General features: G+C 43.2%; 1 protein-coding gene across 3 annotated transcripts in view; it reads left to right on the top strand.

The window, feature by feature from the left end:
* The window catches only part of Nop58 (NOP58 ribonucleoprotein), a 34,879-nt gene extending 30,830 nt beyond the window's left edge, over positions 1–4,049 (top strand). For all 3 annotated transcript variants that reach the window (XM_045148060.1, XM_045148061.1, XM_045148063.1), the window contains 2 exons: positions 2,385–2,539; positions 3,807–4,049. In XM_045148060.1, coding sequence (XP_045003995.1) covers positions 2,385–2,539; positions 3,807–3,857 — 206 coding nt within the window. In that variant the 3' untranslated portion in view covers positions 3,858–4,049. The remainder of the gene's footprint in view (positions 1–2,384; positions 2,540–3,806) is intronic.
* The last annotated feature ends 17,355 nt before the right edge of the window (positions 4,050–21,404 follow it).

The raw sequence follows: 21,404 nt of genomic DNA, 5'->3' as shown, positions 1-21,404 counted from the left end.
GATATCATAAGGCTTGAAGAATTGCCTACCATTACTCTTACTGAAAACAAATGGTGCTGTAATGTGCCACTATGTTCTGGGGAGACTTAGGTTTTGGTAAATTCAATTTCACAGAGGAAATTTTAAAATATGTAGAATTAAGTGTATTACCACATTACAGAAACTTAATTGTCTACCATGTGAACTATTCATGGATTTGGAATGAAACAAAAAGTGTGTTTCTATATTGGTTGTTTAGTTTTAGTTTCGTGACTAAGAACAAATGTAGAATTGATTCACCAGTGGTTTTTCTTCATTGTTTGGTTAATGGAAGGCACTGGGAGAACAGTGAGCTGTGGCCTGCCAATACTTATTGGTGTATCTTGAGGCTCTTCCTTGAAGATGATAGTAAGCAAATGCCCCATTTATTGCAGCTGAGTTTGTGGGAGTGATTCCTACTGTTGCCATAGAGTGAAACCTAAAAGCAATGGTTAGTTTATCCTTATTTGTCAAAAGTAAGCTGTGATAACATATCTTTAATACCAGCAGATTAAATAAGGCAAAGGTAGGACAATCCTTGTATGTATGTTTGAGACCAGCCTGAGAGTATATAGTGAATTTCAGGTCAGCTTGGCCCAGAAGGGACAAAAAGGTACATAGTTAACTATCTCATAGAGGAAAAAAGGCTGTGCTATTCACAAATGTAGTCTCCATCCTTGAGTAAACAAAATGTAAACAAGTTATTTAATTCTGTGATTTTGTTTCCTAATTAAATGTTTAAAAATACTTGAAGAGAGTGACAGCAAAGGGAATGGGCATGCCAGAGCCTCTAGCCACTGCAAAAGAACTCCAACACATGTGCCACTTTTTTTACATGAGTACTGGGAAATTGAACCAGGTTTGCAAGCAAGCACCTTTAATCCCTGTGCCATCACCCCAGCCGCAGAGCACATTCTCTAAAGCAGTTCTTTCATTCCTTTTTTTTAAACAACTTCCATAATTACAGACAATAAACAATCATAATTCTCTGCCCCCTCACTTTCCCCTTCACAATTTCACTCTCCATATTCTCTGTCCTCAATTAGTCTCTTATTTTGATGTCATCATCTTTTCTTCCTATTATGTGGGTCTTGTGTAGGTAGTGCCAGGCAGTGTGAGGTCATGGGTATATAGGCCATTTTGTATCTTGAAGACTGCATTATGAGCCATATTTCATTCTTTTTTAATTTTTTTCTTTCTTTCTCTCTCTTTCATAATTTGTAAGAGAGAGAGAGAGAATGAGCACATCAGGGCCTCCAGTAGATGAGCACAAACTCCAGATGGTGTGGATTCTGGGGAATTGAATCTGAGTTCTTAGGCTCTGCAGGCAAGCACCTTGACCACTAAGCCATCTCTGTAGCCCACTGTTTCTAGTTTTTCAAGGTAGAGCCTCACTGTGTTCCAGGCTGACGTGAAATTTACAATGTAGTCTCAGGATGGCCTCAAACTCACACCAGTCCTCCTGCCTCTGCCTCCCAAGTGCTGGGACGGAAGGTGTGTGCTACCATGCCCAGTTTCTTAAAATTTGTTAAATGATATGTATTATTGTTAATTCAGGTTAGCTAAATTTAGGATCCTTCTGTCTCAAGCTCCCTTCTACTATATAGACTTTTCTAAAACCAAAGGGCTCATTAATCCATTGGCATTTTTCCTCCCTTAAGGTAGGTTCTCACTCTAGCCCAGAGTGACCTTGAACTTACAGCGATCTTCCTACCTTAGCATTCTGACTTCTGAGATTAAAGGCATGCACTACCATGCCTGGCTGCCTTTTGTTTTAAACCTGGTATGTTCATAGAGCTGCATCATCGTTAGAAAATTCTAAACTTAGGCCATTTGTAATGTTGGTGATATTAGACAAGGTAGGGACTAAAAGAAGAGATAGCTCAGTGGTAAAGTGCTTGTCTGCAAAGCTTAACAACCTGGGTTCAGTTCCCGGATACACATGGTTTATTTGCAGTGGTTAGAGGCCCTGGTGCTCCAATTTTTTCTCTTTCCTTGCAAATAAATAAATAAATGATTTTTTTCTATTTATTTATTTATTTATTTGAAAGTGATAGCCAAAGAGGCAGAGAGAGAGAGAGAGAATGGGCACACCAGGGCCTCCAGCCACTGCAAAGGAACTCCAGACACATGTGCCCCTTTGTGCATCTGGCTAACATGGGTCCTGAGGAATTGAGCCTTGAACCGGGGTCCTTAGGCTTCATAGGCAAGTGCTTAACCGCTAAGCCATCTCTCCAGCCTTGATTTTTTTTTTTTTTCTTAAAAAGTATTTCTAATTATAAAAAATAAATACTGGGTATTGACCATAATGATTTTGGAGTTTGATACAGTACTGCTAACTGTTACATTTATACTTCACCCCTCAGCTGAAGAAGTGGAAGAAGAGGAAGAGGAAGAAGAAAAAGTAGTAATTGTTGAAGAGGAGACATCTGTAAAGAAGAAGAAAAAGAAGGATAAAAAGAAACACATTAAAGAAGAGCCATTATCTGAGGAAGAGCCATGTACCAGCACAGCACTTCCTGTATGTCTCTTTACTGTTTTTCATGTATATGCACATGCGTTTCTTCTGCTGCAGTCGTACTCCAGCTGCATGGGCCTCTTTTTTGCATCTGACCTTACATGGACACTGGGGAATTTAATCTTGTCCACAAGCCCACTGACCATCTCCTCCAGCCTAAAGACATCCTGTGTGTGACAGTGTAGATACATGCATGACATTGCACATGTAGAGGGCCGAGGACAACCTCAGGTGTCAGTCCTCGCCTTCCACCTGTTCAGTACAGCTGTGTACATTCTGTTACATACCCAGGAGTTTCCAGGGATTCTCCTGTTTCTGCCTATCATCTCGCTGTAGAGGTGCTGGTTTTATAGACTATGTCCAGCTTCACATGGGTTCTGGGGATCCAGAGGTGGTTCCTCATATTTGAATCTATTTCTCTAGCCCTAGAATACTACTTCTACTTCTTATTATTAGTAAGTTTCTAGGGCTAATAATAACATTTTATTTTTTTTTAAGGTAGGCTCTTGGCTGTGGCCCTGGCTGACCTGGAATTCACTGCTTAGCCCTCAGGGTGGCCTTGAATTCATAGCAATCCTCCTACCTGTGCCTCCTGAGTGCTGGGATTATAGGTGTTTGCCACCATGCCAGTCTAATTTTTTTTTTTTTTTTGCTTTATTTTGAATTTTGTTTGTTTGTTTATTTGAGAGTGACAGAGAAGGAAGCAGACAGAGAGAATAGGCGCACCAGGGCTTCTAGCCACTGCAAACGAACTCCAGACGTGTGCACTCCCCTTGTGCATCTGGCTAACGTGGGTCCCAGGGAAATGAGCCTCAAACTGTGGTCTTTGGGCTTCACAGGCAAGCACTTAACTGCTAAGCCATCTCTCCGGCTCTTGGTTTGTTTTTTTTTTAAGATAGGGTCTCACTCTAGCCCAAGCTGACCTGGAATTCACTTTGTAGTCTCAGGGTGGCCTTGAACTCAGCGATCATCCTACCTCTGCCTCCTAATTGCTGGGATTAAACCTAGGCCCTTGTGTATGTTACAGAATTATACCCCCTACCTCATGACTTTTTTTTGGGGGGGGGTTTTCGAGGTGGGGGTCTCACTCTAGCCCAGGCTGACCTGGAGTTCACTACAGAGTCTCAGGGTGGCCTCGAACTCATGGTGATCTTCCTACCTCTGCCTCCCAAGTGCTAGGATTAAAGGTGTGTGCCACCATGCCCGGCCGTCATAAATTTTTATAATTATTGTTGTTTCAATAGAACTCTTTGTTATTGGTTATTTTCAGAGTCCGGAGAAGAAGAAGAAAAAGAAAAAAAAGAAAGACAATTTGGACTAATGGAATTTTGTCATCTGGACACATCATGCTTGGAGATTCAGTTGGGAGCATGTCAGAAATGCTCTCCAAAATAATCAAGGGCAGGTTGAATCCAACAGTGATTACCACATAGCTTTTCAAACCTTTATGTGTCTTAACTTCAGCTGTTAACCTTAGAGCATTTGATATACAAATAAAAGTATTTTCTTTGTATTTTTGTGGCAGCATTATGACCTCTATATTTTAGGTAAAAAACATTCTTACCGTGTAAGTATTGTTTTAATCACTGATAAATGATTTGTTAATGGTTTCTTTGAAATCAAACTTTAGAAGGCAGTGTTCCAATTTATCAGCCTCAGTAATGTGTTACTGTTGTCTTTCTGGGACTCTTTTTCTTCCCTTTCATCTTCTATATTTAAATAAAGATTCATCTCATCCACGTTTTAAACTAGGTGAGTTTCTTCCTTTAAATAAAGGAAGAAAATGGCCTTGAGATAAATATATCAGTGGATAAAGTAGCAGTAAGTTCTAGGTTCAGCAGAGGCCATGTCTTAAATAAGGTGTAGAGCAACTGAGGAAGACCTCTGGTCTCCCTACATTTATATGCTGAAAAAAGAAAGGGCTGGAGAGAGAGATGGCCCAACAGCTAAGGCATGTGCCTATAAAGCCCAAGGACCTGATTTCAGTTCCCCAGTACCCATGTAAAGCCAGATGCATAAGGTGGCATGCTTCTAGAGTTTGTTTTTAGTAGTTAGAGATCTTGGTGTGCCTCAAATATATTTAAAATATTTTTTAAAAATACAAGAAAGATGGCTATGACTTTCTGAAGTGTTAGGATTAAACCCAGACCTTCATGCCTATTCGGTTAACATTCTACCAATGAGAAAAAGAATACAAATGCTTTTAAAGATGTATTTATTAGTAAGAGAGAATGGGCACGCCAGGGCCTCTAGCCACTGGAAACAAACTCCAGATGTGTGCGTAACCTTGTGCACCTGGCTTACATGAACCTGGAGAAGCAATCCTGTATCCTTTGGTTTCACCTTAACTGCTGAGCCATATATATCTCCAGCCCCCAAAATGCTTCAATATAGGGAAACAAGATGGGCAAAGGTTTCGAAAGAATTGAGGTACAAATTCAGAATCCCAAAGAGAAATTTTTGATTCTGAAAAGTGCTCTTTAGCATGTAAAAGAATCCCATTTACTGAGTAACTATGGCAACGTTCCCTTTGTGCCATGGCATCATGCTAAAACCCAGTTCAGGTAAATGAATATAGCCTTTTATCACCATGTGACTACAGGCAAGTCAACAGCCCAGCTTCGGTTGTCTTACTTTGTCCTTTAGTGTCACCCAGTCGACAGATTCTTGGTTTGAAACAAGTCAGTTTTTAACACCTTAGATGAAGATAAGCCCTAGATTACCTTGCTAAAAGCCTTAATTTATAGGATTATAGGCTTATGACACTGCAGCTGACAAGATTAGGCTTTGAACATCCTGATCAATTACTATCTTCAATAGTTTTCTACTGCCCTGGGAAGAAAAAACACAAACCTTCCCAAGAGACTGTCTTACTTGATTCTCGATCTGATCAAGTTGACGGTTCATTTGCCACAACCTAGTTGTGGAGATCTGCTCCTTACTGTTGTTCCTCGCTTATAGTAGGCCTTTAATATACAGCTGTGATTTTTATGACCTGTAGGGAGATTATGTGTGTTCTGATAAAAATGCCATTTATGGGCTGGATGGCTTTGTGGTTAAGGCACTTGCTTGCAAAGTCAAAGGACCTTGGTTCAATTCCCATTTTCTCTCTCTCTCTCTCTAATAAAAAATTGCCATTTATGCTTAGCGGATAAGGATAAGGCAGTTGCCTGCGAAGCCTGAGAACCCAGGTTTAATTCTCCAGGTCCCATGTAAGCCAGATGCACATGGTGGCACATGTGTCTGGATTTTGTTTACGGTGGCTAGAGGCCCTGGCACACCATGCCAATTCTCTCACTCTATCTATCCCTCTCTCTGTTTCAGTAAATAAATAATAAGTTAATTTAAAAATGCCATTTTGACTGGGTGTGCTGGCTGACATATGCTTGCCATGTAGGAGAAATACTGAATTTGAAACCAGCTTGGGCTATATAGTAAAGATCCAGGCCTTTAAACATGTGGGAGGATCTCAGTGAGTTCTAGGCCAGCCTAGGGCTCTAGTGTGTTCCAGGTAAGACCCCTGCGTCATAAAAACAAAAATGCCACTTTTTATCTTTTTGAGTGCTTTTAGAATACTATTATCAAGGCTATAGGTAAAGCTCTTAACTGTTTATCTGCTTTGTCCTGTGATTATTAACTGTGAGCTCTATTACCAAAAGTCAACATTTGTTGGAATTCCCCTCCCCCCACCCCCCCAGGTATGGAGGCCAGGCTGACCTGGAATTCACTCTATAGCCCCAGGCTGGTCTCAAACTGACTTTTATCCTCCTATCTCAGCCTATCACTGCTCAGACTAAAGGTATTTTACACTTGATGGTTAGTTTTATAGAGAAAGTAAAACCATATTAGAACAGTGATTCTCAAAATTTCAGTAGGACTTAGAAAGAATTGGAGGCAATGTGCCTGTGGGCTCACATGCTGAACATGCCACCATGCTACATCCCCTGGTGTCAGTACTTGAGCCAACAAAGCATGGCATCACGTCTTTTTCAAATCATTTGTCAGTGTGGAGGAAGTAACATCAGAATGAATGAGAGATGATCTAGCAGCTCTGTCTGCATAGAGTCAAGACAGTCATTTGCCAACATGTGCATCCCTTAAACACTTGTAGCCTCTTTCTCTTAGCCACAAATAGAAATTAAAGTTATAAATTTTTTACATGCCTATTCCAAACTTCAGATCTATTTCCCAGCATTATGGCAATCAATCAGATCTAGTTATACAACAAAAATTTCTTTTTGAGGTAGGGTCTCGCTGTAGCCCAGGATGACCTGGAATTTATTATGTAGTGTCACATTGGCCTCTACCTCACAATTACCCCTTTGTGCTGGGAGTCATGTACTCCTGTGCCTGGCTTTAGAAACTATTTAGGGCTGTGGAGATGGCTCAATTAAAGCACATTCCTGCAGAGCCTTAAGGCCTTGGGTTCAGTTCCCCAGTACCCACATAAAGCCAGATGCACAAAGTGGTGAAAGTGTCTGGAGTTCATTTCTAGTGGCAGAGGCCCTAGCAGGTCACGTGTCCCACCCCTCCTCCCCCACCACCCTCCATCTCTCTCTGCTTGCAAATAATTTTTTTAAAATTTTTATTAACATTTTCCATTATTATAAAATATATCCCATGGTAATATCCTCCCTTCCCACCCCCACACTTTCCCATTTGAAATTCCATTCTCCATCATATTACCTCCCCATTACAATCGTTGTACTTACATATATACAATATCAACCTATTAAGTATCCTCCTCCCTTCCTTTCTCTTCCCTTTATGTCTCCTTTTTAACTTACTGGCCTCTGCTACTAAGTATTTTCATTCTCACGCAGAAGCCCAATCATCTGTACCTAGGATCCACATATGAGAGAGAACATGTGGCGCTTGGCTTTCTGGGCCTGGGTTACCTCACTTAGTATAATACTTTCCAGATCCATCCATTTTTCTGCAAATTTCATAACTTCATTTTTCTTTACCGCTGAGTAGAACTCCATTGTATAAATGTGCCACATCTTCATTATCCACTCATCTGTTGAGGGACATCTAGGCTGCAAATAATTTTTTTTTAAGGTAGGGTCTCACTCTAGCTCAGGCTGACCTGGAATTCACTATGTAATCTCAGGGTGGCCTCAAACTCATGGAGATCCTCCTACCTCTGCCTCCTGAGTGCTGGGATTAAAGGCGTGCAACACCACACCCAGCTAAAACAATTTTTTAAAAATTTCTTAATTTTTATTTATTTGAGAGCAACAGACAGAAAGAGACAGGTAGGTAGAAGAGAGAATGGGCACACCAGGGCCTCCAGCCACTGAAAAATAACTCCAGATGCATGCACCACCTTGTGCATCTGGCTTATGTGGGTCCTGGGGAATTGAGCCTCACACTGAGGTCCTTAGGCTTCACAGGCAAGTAAGTGCCTGTGTTCGAATCTCCAGGTCTCACCTAAGCCAGGTTCATAGTGATGCAAGTGTGCAATGCATGTGCACAAAGGGGGTGCACACATCTGGAGTTTGCAGCAGCTGAAGGCCCTGGCGCACCCGTTACCTCTCAAAAAAAATAAAATTTGGGCTGGAGAGATGGCTTAGCGGTTAAGCGCTTGCCTGTGAAGCCTAAGGACCCCGGTTCGAGGCTCGGTTCCCCAGGTCCCACGTTAGCCAGATGCACAAGGGGGCGCACGCGTCTGGAGTTCGTTTGCAGAGGCTGGAAGCCCTGGCGCGCCCATTCTCTCTCTCTTCCTCTATCTGTCTTTCTGTGTCTGTCGCTCTCAAATACATAAATAAAAAAAAAAATTAAAAAAAAATAAATAAAATTTTAATGAGTTGGAGGGTGTGGTGGCTTAAGTGTGTGGCCCCATAAACTCTGTCTTTAATCTAAAGTGTCCAGTGGGTGGAGCCCTACTGGGGAAGAGGTATGATCTTGGAGTTCAGTCCTAAGGTGTGTGGCGAGCAGTTTTTGGAGCTCTGTTCCTGCTTTTGGTGTTTGCTGACTGTTTTATGGTGTCTGGTTGGATCTATGTAGTAAGCCTGCTTCTTATGCCGTTGATGTTATTCCCCTAGAATTTATAAACCTAAAGTAAACCCTTCCCTCCTGTAAAACTGCTTTTGGTTGGGTGTTTGTTCCAGCAATGTGAAGCTAGCTGATTGTTATAAGGTGAAATGGCTCAGTGCTTAAAATGTTTCTTGCAGACCTGTTGACCTGATTTTGATCCTCCTCAGTACCCACAACAAAACCATATGCAAGCCGGGCATGGTTGTGCACACCTTTAATCCCAGTTTGGGAGGCAGAGGATTACTCTGAGTTTGAGACTGCATAATGATATAGTGAATTCCAGGTCAGCCTGGGTTACAGTGAAAACAACAAAAAACATGCCAAGTGGCACATGCATCTGTCATTCCGCCTTATTTGATAGTCTGGCCCTCGACTGTCAATGGCAAGAGACCCTATCTCAAAGAAACTAGGACACAGGCACCTCAAAGTTTGCATCTGACCTCCACATGAGTGTGACTTGTACATTCATACACACACACACAACCTAATTGGGAGTCAGACGTAATGTCTCGTGCCTGAGATCACAGCCTTCAGGAGGCCGAGGTAAGTAGGTAAGTAGGACTACCATGAGTGTCATGGCAGCCTGGGATAGCGTGAGAGCCTGTCTTTTTTTTAAAGCATAGTCTAGTCCAGGCTGGTCTTGAAGTTACAGTGATCTTCCTACCTCTACCTCCCAAGTTCTGGGATTAAAGGCATGTGCCACCATACCCATTGAGACCCTGTTTCAAATAAAACGAAATGAGTTGGGATAACTGGCATGATGGCAATCAGTAATGCCAGCATTCAGGAGCTTGAGGTGGAAAGGTCACTTTGAGGCCAGCCTGGGCTACAGTGAGATCCTGCCTCAAGGAAACAAACCACTGCTACTAAGAAATCACATCCAAGGATTAAGGAAAATCCTGGTCAAAAAATTTTTATTTTTTCAAGGTAAAAATTCTAGCCCAGGCTGACCTGGAATTCACTATGTCTCAGGGTATCCTTGAACTCAACAGCGATCCTCCTACCTTTGCCTCTTAAAGTCATGGGATTAAAGGCATGTGCCACCATGCCCAGTGTCAATTTTCTGTCATTTAATAGTCTTCTGTATATACTGCTTAGGTAAAACTCAACTCTGATTAATTATTTATTTATTGGGTATTTCAAGGTACGGTCTTGCTCTATCCCAGGCTGACCTGGAATTCACTATATAGTCTCAGGGTGGCCTCAAACTCATAGTGATCCTCCTGCCTCTGCCTCCCAAGTGCTGGGATTAAAGGTGTGTGCCACCATGTCCGGCCTAACTCTTGATTTTTAAAAAATACATTATTCTGGACTGGGGAGATTGTTCAGCAGTTAAAGGCAGTGGCTTGCAAAGCCTACCAGTTCAAGTTCAATTTTCCTGGTATCCATGTGAAGCCAGACTCACAAAGTGGTACATGTATCTAGAGCTTGTCTGTAGTAGCATGAGGCCCTGGTGTCTCATACTCTTGCTTGCCCACTCAAATGTTTTAATTTTTTTAAATTATTTTTTAAATTTTTTATTTATTTATTTGAGAGCGACAGACAGAGAAAGACAGAGGGGGAGAGAGAGAATGGGCGCGCCAGGGCTTCCAGCCTCTGCAAACGAACTCCAGACACGTGCGCCCCCTTGTGCATCTGGCTAACGTGGGACCTGGGGAACCGAGCCTCGAACCGGGGTCCTTAGGCTTCACAGGCAAGCGCTTAACTGCTAAGCCATCTCTCCAGCCCAAATGTCTTAATTTTTTATTTTGTTTTGTTTTTCAAGGTAGGGTCTCACTTTTAGCCCAGGCTGATCTGGAATTCACTATGCAGCCTCAGGGTGGACTTGAACTCACAGGTATCCTCCTACCTGTGCCTCCCAAGTGCTAGGATTAAAGGCATGCACCACCATGTGTGGCTTTAAATTTTTATTTATTTTAGGGCAGGAGAGATGGCTTAGTGGTTAAGGCACTTGCATGCAAAACCATAGGACCTCAGTTTGAGTCCCCAGGACCCATGTAAGCCAGATGCACAAGGTGGTACATGTTTCTGGAGTTTGTTTTCAGTGGCTGGAGGCCCTGGTGTGCCCATTCTCTCTCCTAATAAGTTTGAAAAAACGAAACAAAAAATTATTTACTTTTAAGAGTGAGTGAGAAAAAAAGAATGGGCATGCCAGGACTTTCAGCCTCTGCAAACAAAGTCCAGAGACACGTGCCACCTTGTGCCTCTGATTTATGTGGGCCCAGGGAATTGAATCTGGGTTCTTTGGCTTTGCAGGCAAATGCCTTAACTGCTAAGCCATTTATCCAGTCTAATTTGTTTTTTCAATTATTTTGCTGAAGCCAGGCATGGTGGCACATGCCTTTAATCCCAGCACTGAGGAGGCAGGGGTAGGAGGATTGCCATGAGTTCAAGGCCACCCTGAGATAACATAGTGAATTCCAGCTCAGCCTAGGCCAGAGTGAGACCCTACTTTGAACAACAAAAAAAAATATTTTGCTGGATGTGGTGGCACAGGCCAATAATCCCAGCATTTAGGAGGCAAGAGTTAGAAGAATAACCGTGACAAGGCCAGCCTAGGACTGCAGAGTGGAGTTCCAGGTCAGCCTGGGTAGGGACCCTACCTAGGAAAACAAAAATTCTTTTCAGTGTGCATGTGGTGTATGTGTATGGATGTGCTTCAGGTGTGTGTGCATGTGTGTGTGTGTGTGTGCTTGTAGAGGCCAGAGGTTGATGGCAGAGGTCCTCTTGATCTCTATTTTACTGAACTGGTCTCTTACTCAAACCCAGATTCAGCTAGTCTTAATTGATGGTCTTGTGTAGGTAGTGTCAGGCACTGTGAGGTCATGGATATCCAGGCCATTTTGTGTCTGGAGGAGCACATTGTAAGGAATCCTACCCTTCCTTTGGCTCTTAAATTCTTTCCACTACCTCTTTTGCAATGGACCCTGAGCCACTGAAGTTGTGGTTGAGATATTGCAGTGCTGAGCACTCCACTGTCACTTCTGAGTCATGTCAAGGTCACTGCCATCTGAAAAGAGAAGCTTCTGTAACCAAAAATGATAGCATTAATATAAGGGTATGCACATTAGGAGAAGTGCTTACTGGACAGTTTGGTGAGCAAAGTATATACATTTAGCCAGACAGTAGTAGACATTACACCCCTAGGGCTCATGACTACCCCTGGTCACAGGTTTTCAACCTATAGGTTTTCAGGATCAGGGATGTATTTTCTCCCATGGAGTGGGCCTCCCATCCAATTAGAGAGTGGTTGCTTTCCCCCATAACAGACATGCGACTGTTGCACTCATTGGCTCAGGTGGCCTGACTGGCCAGATTTAATGCAGTGTCCACTGTTGAGCATCTTCACTGGTGATTTCTCTCTCCCATTGAACTGTATGCAGCATAGCTTTTTCCAGCTGTCAGCTGGTCTACATGGAGGAGGTTTTCAGCTCAACTCCAGCAGGATTTCTCAGTGACCTTACCACCCAAGGGTCTTACTATCTATTCCTGGTGGGAAACCAATGGCCTGGCAATGTTTTGAGGGTATCAGGGACCTCCCTGGCCAACAATTCACTGGAAGGTATCTAAAGATTTTATTTTTATTTATTCACTTATTAGAGACACACAGAGGGAGAGAGAGAGAGAATGGGCATGCCAGGGCCTGTAGCCACTGCAGACAAACTCCAGACGCATGCACCCCTTGTGCATCTGGCTTATGTGGGACCTGGAGAATCAAACCTGGGTCCTTAGGCTTCACAGGCATGTGCCTTAACCACTAAGCTATCTCTCCAGTTTATATATGTATATATAGCCCTTTCTCAGGGAGACTTTCTGACCCTTGTGGACTAAATGGATTTTAAACAGTCAACTATTGTTAACGCTTGATTTAACCTGGTTCTAAGACACAAAAGATCTTATCTTGAGGGTAATTAGGAAAGCTGGAATAGGCATTGGGTAGTAAATGATTTCAGCAAATTCCTAGTAATTTTTAAAAATTGTTTTGTTTATTTTTATTTATTTGAAAGTGAAGGAGAGGGAAAGAGGCAGAGAGAATGGGCGCGCCAGGGCCTCCAGCCACTGCAAACGAAGTTCAGATGTGTACACCCCCTTGTGCATCTGGCTAACATGGGTCCTGGGGAATGGAGCCTTGAACCGGGGTCCTTAGGCTTCACAGGCAAGTGCTTAACCACTAAGCCATCTCCCCGGCCCCCTAGTAATTTTTTTAGATGTGGTAATGGTTGGTACTATGGTTATGTAAGAGACTATTCTCATTTATTAAGGTTTCATCTGTTGGGTAGAAGTATCCTAATGTCTAATTTTCAAATAGTTCAGCAAAATTCATGGGTCTATATAGATGAAGCAAGCATAGCAAAATGTTATCAGCGGAAAAACATTGTTATCTATACATGCTCACCATGCCAGTGCTCCATTGTTATAGCTGTGTGCTTGAAATGGCCATCATAAAAAGTTATCGTAAGCTGGGCGTGGTGGCGCACGCCTTTAATCCCAGCACTTGGGAGGCAGAGGTAGGAGGATCGCCTTGAGTTCAAGGCCACCCTGAGACTACAGAGTTTATTCCAGGTCAGCCTGGACCAGAGTGAGACCCTACCTCGAAAAAAAAAAAAAAAAAAAGTTTTTGTGTGTGTGTGTGTGTGTGTGTGTGTAGCATGTGCATATGGTATGTGTATGTTATACATAGTATATGAAGATGTTTGGAGGCCAAAGAAGAATGCCAGGTGTCCTTGGTCACTCTTCTACTTTGTTTCCTTGAGACCGAGTCTCACTGAATGCAGAGTGGCTACTGTTTTGGTCAGACCAGCTGACCAGATTCCCGTCTCTGATCTTCACAGAACTAGGGGTGTAGGTATGTGTGGCCTTGCCTAAGCTGCTTACGTGAGTCATCAAACTCAGGGCATAGCAGGCCCCCATGCTGACCCACTGAGTCACCTCCCCAGCCCCAAAAGTCTTTCTTTAAAATATTTATTTATTTGAGAGGGAGAGAGAGAGAGAATAGGCACACCAGGGCCTCTAACCACTGCAAACAAACTCCAGACACATGCGCTACCTTGTGCATCTGGCTTTATGTGGGCACTGGAGCATCCTTTGGCTTTGTCGGTAAGCGCCTTAACCGCTGAGCCATCTGTTCAGCCTCCAGAAGTCATTTTTTAAAGCACAATCATGAAGCCTGGCATGGTGGCTCACGCCTGTAGTCTCAGCAATGAGGCTGAGATAGGAGGATTGCCATGGGGGTTTGAGGCCATCCTGGGATACAGTCATTTCCAGTTCAGCCTGAGCTAGAGTGAGACCTTGCCTCAAAAACAAAGGGCTGGGGAGATGGCTTAGTGGTTAAGACACTTGTCTAAGGACCTAGGTTCAATTCCCTGTGACCCATGTAAGCCAAATGCTCATGGAGTTCGTTTGCAGTGGCTGGAGGCCCTAAGGCACCTATTCTCAATCTCTCTCTCACTCACTCTTATAAATAAGTGAAAATATGTTTAAAATCGTGTTTATGGTTTTCTTTACTAACCACAAGCCACTGCACATTTGAAGAAACTAGAAAACAGAAGTAGCAGCAAAGACCAACTCCTTGGAAGGTAACAGAGTTGGAAGTACAGTTGCATTCCACTGTATCACATCTTGCCACACCAAAACTGCCTTTCTTTGTGTTCTAGAAACTTGGTACTCACCTGGAAAGCCATCCTGTGTCAGCAGTGTGGGAAGAAATCCATGATGTGTGTTCCTGGGACCTTGGGGAGCTTGCCTTTTCCACTGGAGCCAAACAGCAGGGAAGGCTTTGGTTTCTAGTGGGAGTAAATGTGCCTGACTCCAGGAAAAGAATCAGCCAGACAACAAATGTGTCTATTTATATCCTAAAATCTGCTGGGTCGACAACGTGGTAATAACCAGCGGGGTATGATGAAAAGACCACAAGCTGGCAGTCAGAACAGAGCCCTGCATGGGCGGTCAGAGAAAATAATGTATGTGAAAGTGTTGGGCTGGGCGTGGTGGCGCACGCCTTTAAGCCCAGCACTTGGGAGGCAGAGGGAAGAGGATTGTCTGAGTTTGAGGCCAGCTTGAGACTGACTACACGGTGAATTCCAGGTCAGCCTGGGCTAGAGTGAGACCTTAACTCGAAAAACCAAAAAATAGAGTGCTGCACAAGTTTCTTGGGCTCGGGAGCAATTGGTTGACAACGTCTGCTGGCTGGGATTCGATTCTCCAGTACTCATGTAAATCCAGATGCACAAAGTGGCCCATGAGTCTGGAGTTCAATGTGGCAAGAGGCCCTGGTGTGTGTGTTCTCTATCTCACAAATAAATGAAAATACAGGAGTTTAAGGTCTTTTAAAAAACATTTTTTTTTAGGGCTAGAGAGATGGCGTAGCAGTTAAGCGCTTGCCTGTGAAGCCTAAGGACCCCGGTTGGAGGCTTGATTCCCCAGGACCCACGTTAGCCAGATGCACAAGGGGGTGCACGTGTCTGGAGTTGTTTGCAGTGGGTAGAGGCCCTGGTGTGCCCATTCTCTCTCTCTCTTGCTCACTCGCTCTCTCGCTCTGAAATAAAAATAAACAAAAAAGTAAAAATAGGGCTGGAGAGATGGCTTAGCGGTTAAGCGCTTGCCTGTGAAGCCTAAGGACCCCGGTTCGAGGCTCGGTTCCCCAGGTCCCACGTTAGCCAGATGCACAAGGGGGCGCACGCGTCTGGAGTTCGTTTGCAGAGGCTGGAAGCCCTGGCGCGCCCATTCTCTCTCTCTCCCTCTATCTGTCTTTCTCTCTGTGTCTGTCGCTCTCAAATAAATAAATAAATAAATTTAAAAAATTATTTTAAAAAGGTAAAAATATTTAAAAAAGACTTTTTTAAAGTTTCTGGTAAACTGAACATTAAAGTATTATTGCCTCATTTTACTTATCACCTAAAACTTAAGTATTCCAGTAGAGTGTAGGAAACTTGGTATAGCATCTACCAGCCAATTACCACACACATTTTCGTTTATTTCTAGTCACAAATGTAGACTCTATCAACCTTGGCAATAAAGTCGCTGAGTTCTACCCAGTGGGGTAGTCGTGGCCAACAGTGCTATACCTGTCCTTGAAGCCCATTCCACGGTAAATTCCACCCTCAACACCCTATCCCAGACCCCCAGCTCCTGTTAGAATACTGTTAAAGAAAAGGAAGATACAAGATAGAAGCATGGCCCAGAAGCTACAGATTGTTACAGGATTGTGGCGCACGCCTTTAATCCCAGCACTCCGGAGGCAGAGGTAAATGGATTACCATGAGTTCAAGGCCACCCTGAGACTACATAGTGAATTCCAGGTCAGCCTGAGCTGGAGCGAGACCCTACCTTGAAAAACTTAAAAAAAAAAAAAAAAAAAAGAAAGAAACAAGATGGAACAGAAGATTGTAAAGAAACAGCTCTTTTTTTTTTTTTTTTGAGAGTCATCACTTCCTTGCCAACTCTGAATTCCTAAAAATTATTATTTATGCTTCAGGCTGAGAAATCACCCCATGGTTTTGAAGTTCTAAGGTGTCACCCTCATTTGGTAGCACAACTGGAATCACAGAAGAATTATAGAGACAGAGCGATGACTCCAGCTTCTACCACTGTCATGTTTTGGAAAAACATTGGACTGTGAAATGCTGGCTGTATTTAGTGCAAATAGTCTGATCTTAAATGATCTGCACTAACTTCAGATCCCAAATAGATACCAATGGATTTTCTATTCCATTTCTACTTGTCCTTCACTGTTTTATTTTTTCTCATCAACTTTCTTAGAGTTTTTCTTTATCTCTCATCAATTCTTGGGATTGAGTTTTCTTTCCGCTTCCCAAATCACAGATGTTTTCCCATCCTGTGAAACTTAGGGACTGGCTGGCCAGAGTGTTACTGTAATTGTGTTTTGAAGGAAATCCTTTCTTTTACTGCCAGGAATTTCAGGCTCCAAACTTGGGAGTAGGGGCAAGACTTTGGCACACTGCCAGGCAGTTAGCTTCTTTTTTTTCCCCCCTTTTGCCATCTGTAGGCGACTGGCTGGAGCCCAAGGGTAAAACCACAGCATCCAGGCCTGGAAGGGAGGGAGCTTTAGAGGATCCTGGAAGTCGAAGCTAGTCATTTTTCTACCATACAGACAGAACCTCTTTCAAACCACAACCCAACTAACTTTAATGCCCTCCGGAAGAAGAAATCAAATAAACTCTGTTGATCACACTTTAGCAGTATTAGAAAGCGTATCATGAAATATTTTCTTTCATCTAAGCTGGAGATGTTGCTCAGTGGTGAAACACTTCTTAGCATATACAAGACCCTGGGCTTAGTCCCTGGTACCATAAAAATAAATAAATAAAATTAGGGCTGAAGAGATGGCTTAGCAGTTAAGGCACTTGCCTGCGAAGCCTAAGGACCCAAGATCCATTCTCCAGCCCCCACGTTAGCCAGATGCACATTGTGGCGCATGCATCTGGAGTTCATTTGCAGTGGCTGGAGACCCTGGAGCGCCCATTCTTTTTTCTCTCTCTCCTTCTCTCTCAAATAAATTAAAAAAACAAACAAACTAGGGCTGGAGGGAGGCTTAGTGGTTGAGGTGCTTGCCTGCAAAGCTTAAGGATCCAGGTTCAATTCCCCAGTACCCATGCAAACCAGACGCACATGATGGCGCATACATCTAGAGTTCATTTACAGTGGCTAGAGGCCCTGGCATGCTCCCTCCCTCCCTCCCTCCCTCCTTCCCTCTCTCTCTCTCTCCCTCTCTCTCTCTCTCATAAATAAATAAATAAATTAAAAATTAAAAAAATAAAGTTAAACAATAAAATATAAGTTAAATGCAGTGGCTCACGCCTATAATCTCAGCATGTGACTGAGGTAGAAGGATTGCTATGTCTTGGAAGCCAGTCTGAACTACAGAGTAAGTTCCACACCAGTCTGGGCTAGAGTGAAACCCTGCTAAGAACAAAACAAAACAAAACAAAAAAACAATAAAATACAGTCAGGCGTGATGACACACTCCTTAATCCCAGCACTTGGGAGGCAGAGGCAGGAGGATCACTTTGAGTTCAAGGCCACCCTGAGACTACATAGTGAATTCTAGGTCAGCCTGGCCTAGAGTGAGAGACCCTACCTCCAAAAATGAAATAAAATAAGCCGGGTGTGATGGCGCACGCCTTTAACCCCAGTACTCAGGAAGTAGAGGTAGGAGGATTGCTGTGAGTTTGAGGCCATCCTGAGACTACATAGTGAATTCCAGGTCATCCTGGGCTAGAATGAGACCCTACCTTGAAAAACCCAAAGAAAATAAAGAAAAACCTGTAAACCAGTGGTTGACCAACTTTTCAAAATTATTTATTTTTCCAAATACTACTTTTAGGCTTCACCGATTATGTGATCTCTAGCATGACTGTTGTTACAGCTCCCTTCCCATTGCTGAGACAAAGCATTCAACCAGAAGCAGCTCTGTGAAGGAAAGCTGTTTATTCTGGCTTACAGTCTCGAGGGGAAGCTCCACGACGGCAGGGAGAGCATGGCATGAGCAGAGGCTGGACGTCACCTCCGCCAGGGCAGGTGGAAAAGAGCAGCGGCAGGGCTGGGGAAACGGCTTAGTGGTGAAGGCGTTTGCCTGCAAAGCCAAAGGACCCTGCTTCGATTCCCCAGGACCCACGTAAGCCAGATGCACATGGTGGCAAATGTGTTTGGAGGCCCTGGCATGGCCAATCTCTCTCTCCCTCTGCCTCTTTTTGTCTATCAGATAAATAAATAAAATAAAATAAAATAAAAGAGCAGCAGGAGAGTGAGCTGAACACTGGCAAAGGGAAGCTGGCTACAACACCCCTAAGCCCACCCCCAAAAGCACACCTCCTCCAGCAAGGGTCCACCTCCCAAATCGCCATCAACTGCAGACCAAGCATTGAATAAAACACACAAGTTTATGGGGGACACGTTTCAAACCCTGACAACTACTTTATTTAGATGCCATCTTAGTGTCAAAGCAGCTATAAACAATGCCAAGACAAGTATGAGAGTGGCTTTGAACGCTGAAACATGATTGGACTGGATTTTTTTTTGTTTGTTTGTTTTTTGTTTTTTGTTTTTTGAGGTAAGGTCTCTAGATCAGGCTGACCTGGAATCCACTATGTAGTCTTAGGGTGGCCTCAACTATGGTGATCCTCCTACCTCTGCCTCCCGAGTGCTGGGATTAAAAGTGTGAGCCACCATGCCCGACTGGACTGGATTTTTATATCATATGGTATTCTTTTTGTTTTCAGCCATTTAACACTGGAAAAGCCATTCTTGGCACCTGGTTCGAGTAAGAACAGGCTTAAGAACATAGTTTGTTGAGCCCTGATTTGCTCTTTCTGTTTATTTCAGTTTGGCTTGCTTTGATTTTGAGAATTTTGAGACAAGATCTCAGGTATTCCTGGATGGCCTTGAGCTCGCCATGTGGCTGAGGGTGACCTGGAACTCCTGATCCTCTTATCTCTATTTTCTAAGTGCTAGGATTACAAGTCTGTGCCACCATACCCTGCTGACATAAATGGTTTTCAAACTGCTTTGGCAAGCTGCCTAAGAAACAAAGAAAAAAGACTGGCCTAGGGACTACTCTGCCCAGACTTCGTTTCTCCCTTTTCTGTTTTATATATTGGTCAAAAGTTCTCCTTTATTTAGGCCTGGAGAGATGGGTTAGCAGTTAAGGTGCTTGGTGGCAGTGCCTAACAATCCTGGACAGATTCCCCAGTACCCACATAAAGCCCGATGCACAAAGTGGTACATGCCGTCTGGAGTCCATTCGCAGTGACTGGAGGCCCTGAAATGTCCATTCTCGGTGTCCATCTCTTTTCTCTCCGTCTTTCTCTGCTTTCAAATCAGTGCATAAAATATTTTTCAAATTAGGCTAGACTGTGTGCCACAGAAATCCTCTTGCCAAGTTGGGCGTGGAGGCACAAGCCTTTAATCCCAGCACTCAGGAGGCAGAGATAGGAGGATCGCCGTGAGTTCAAGGCCACCCTGAGACTACATAGTGAATTCCAGGTCAGCCTGGGCTAGAGTGAGACCCTACCTCAAAAAAAAACAAAAAAAAAGCCCAGAAAGCCAAGCGCCACATGTTCTCTCTCATATGTGGATCCTAGCTACAGATGACTGGGCTTCTGTGTGAGAATGAAAATACTTAGTAGCAGAGGCCAGTAAGTTGAAAAGGAGACATAAAGGGTGGAGAAAGGAAGGGAGGAGGATACTTAATAGGTTGATATTGTATATATGTAATTACAATGATTGTAATGGGGAGGTAATATGATGGAGAATGGAATTTCAAATGGGAAAGTGTGGGGGTGGGGAGGGAGGGAATTACCATGGGATATATTTTATAATAATGGAAAATGTTAATAAAAATTAAAAAAAAAAAAAAAGAAATCCTCTTGCCTTTGCTGCCCAAGTGTTGGTGCTACAGAAGTGCGCTACTGTGTCTAGCTTTCACCTAGTAATTTTTTTGTTTGTTGGTTTTGTTTCATTTTTGTTTTCAAGGTAGGGTCTCACTGTAGCTCAAGCTGACCTGGAATTCACTATGTAGTCTCAGGGTCACCTCAAAGTCAGGGTGATTCTCTTACCTTTGCCTCCTGAGTGCTAGGATTAAAGGCGTATACCACCTCAGCAGGCCTCACCTAGTAATTAAAAAAAACAAATTATTTATTTGCAAGGAGAGAGAGAGAGAGAGGAGACAGGCAGAGAGAGAATGGGCATGCCAGGGCCTGTAGCCACTACAAATGAACTCCAGACACATGTGCCCCTTGTGCATCTGTCTGGCATGTGGGTCCTGGGGAATCAAACCTGGGTCCTTAGACTAAGCCATCTCTCCAGCCCTCACCTAGTAATTAAAAAAATATTTTATTTATTTATTTATTTTTATTCATTTATTTGAGAGAAGGAGAGGCAGAGAGAGAGAGAGAGAGAGAGAGAGGGAGAGAGAGAGAGAGAGAGAGGTAGATAAAGAACGGGCATGCCAGAGCCTGCAGCCACTGCAAATGAGCTCCAGATGCATGCACCACCTTGTGCATCTATCTGGTTTATGTGGGTCCTGAGGAATTGAACCTAGGTCCTTAGGCTTTAAGGCAAGCACCTTAACCACTAAGCCAGGCCTCACCTAGTAATTCTTTAATTTTCTTTTTTTTTTTTTTTTTTTTTGAGATAGGGTCTTGCTCTAGCCCAGGCTGACCTGGAATTCACTCTGTAGTCTCAGGATGGCCTTGAACTCACAGCAATCCTCCTACCTCTGCCTCCTGAGTGCTGGGATTACAGGTGTGCACCACCATGCCCGGTTTACCTAGTAATTTTTTTTTATTTTAATTTTTATTTATTTTTTTCTTTTCATAATTTTTATTAACATTTTCCATGATTATAAAATATATCCCATGGTAATTCCCTCCCTCCCCACCCCCACACTTTCCCATTTGAAATTCCATTCTCCATCATATTACCTCCCCATTACAATCATTGTACTTACATACATACAATACCAACCTATTAAGTATCCTCCTCCCTTCCTTTCTCTTCCCTTTTTAACTTACTGGCCTCTGCTACTAAGTATTTTCCTTCTCACGCAGAAGCCCAATCATCTGTAGCTAGGATCCACATATGAGGGAGAACATGTGGCGCTTGGCTTTCTGGGCCTGGGTTACCTAGCACTTAGTATAATCCTTTCCAGGTCCACCCATTTTACTGCAAGTTTCATAACTTCATTTTTCTTTACCACTGAGTAGAACTCCATTGTATAAATGTGCCACATCTTCATTATCCACTCATCAGTTGAGGGACATCTAGGCTGGTTCCATTTCCCAGCTATTATAAATTGAGCAGCAATAAACAT

The sequence above is a fragment of the Jaculus jaculus genome, chromosome 4, assembly GCF_020740685.1.
Source record: "Jaculus jaculus isolate mJacJac1 chromosome 4, mJacJac1.mat.Y.cur, whole genome shotgun sequence".
In the NCBI taxonomy this organism is placed as follows: Eukaryota; Metazoa; Chordata; class Mammalia; order Rodentia; family Dipodidae; genus Jaculus; species Jaculus jaculus.
This window is presented reverse-complemented; position numbering and strand designations above follow the sequence as displayed.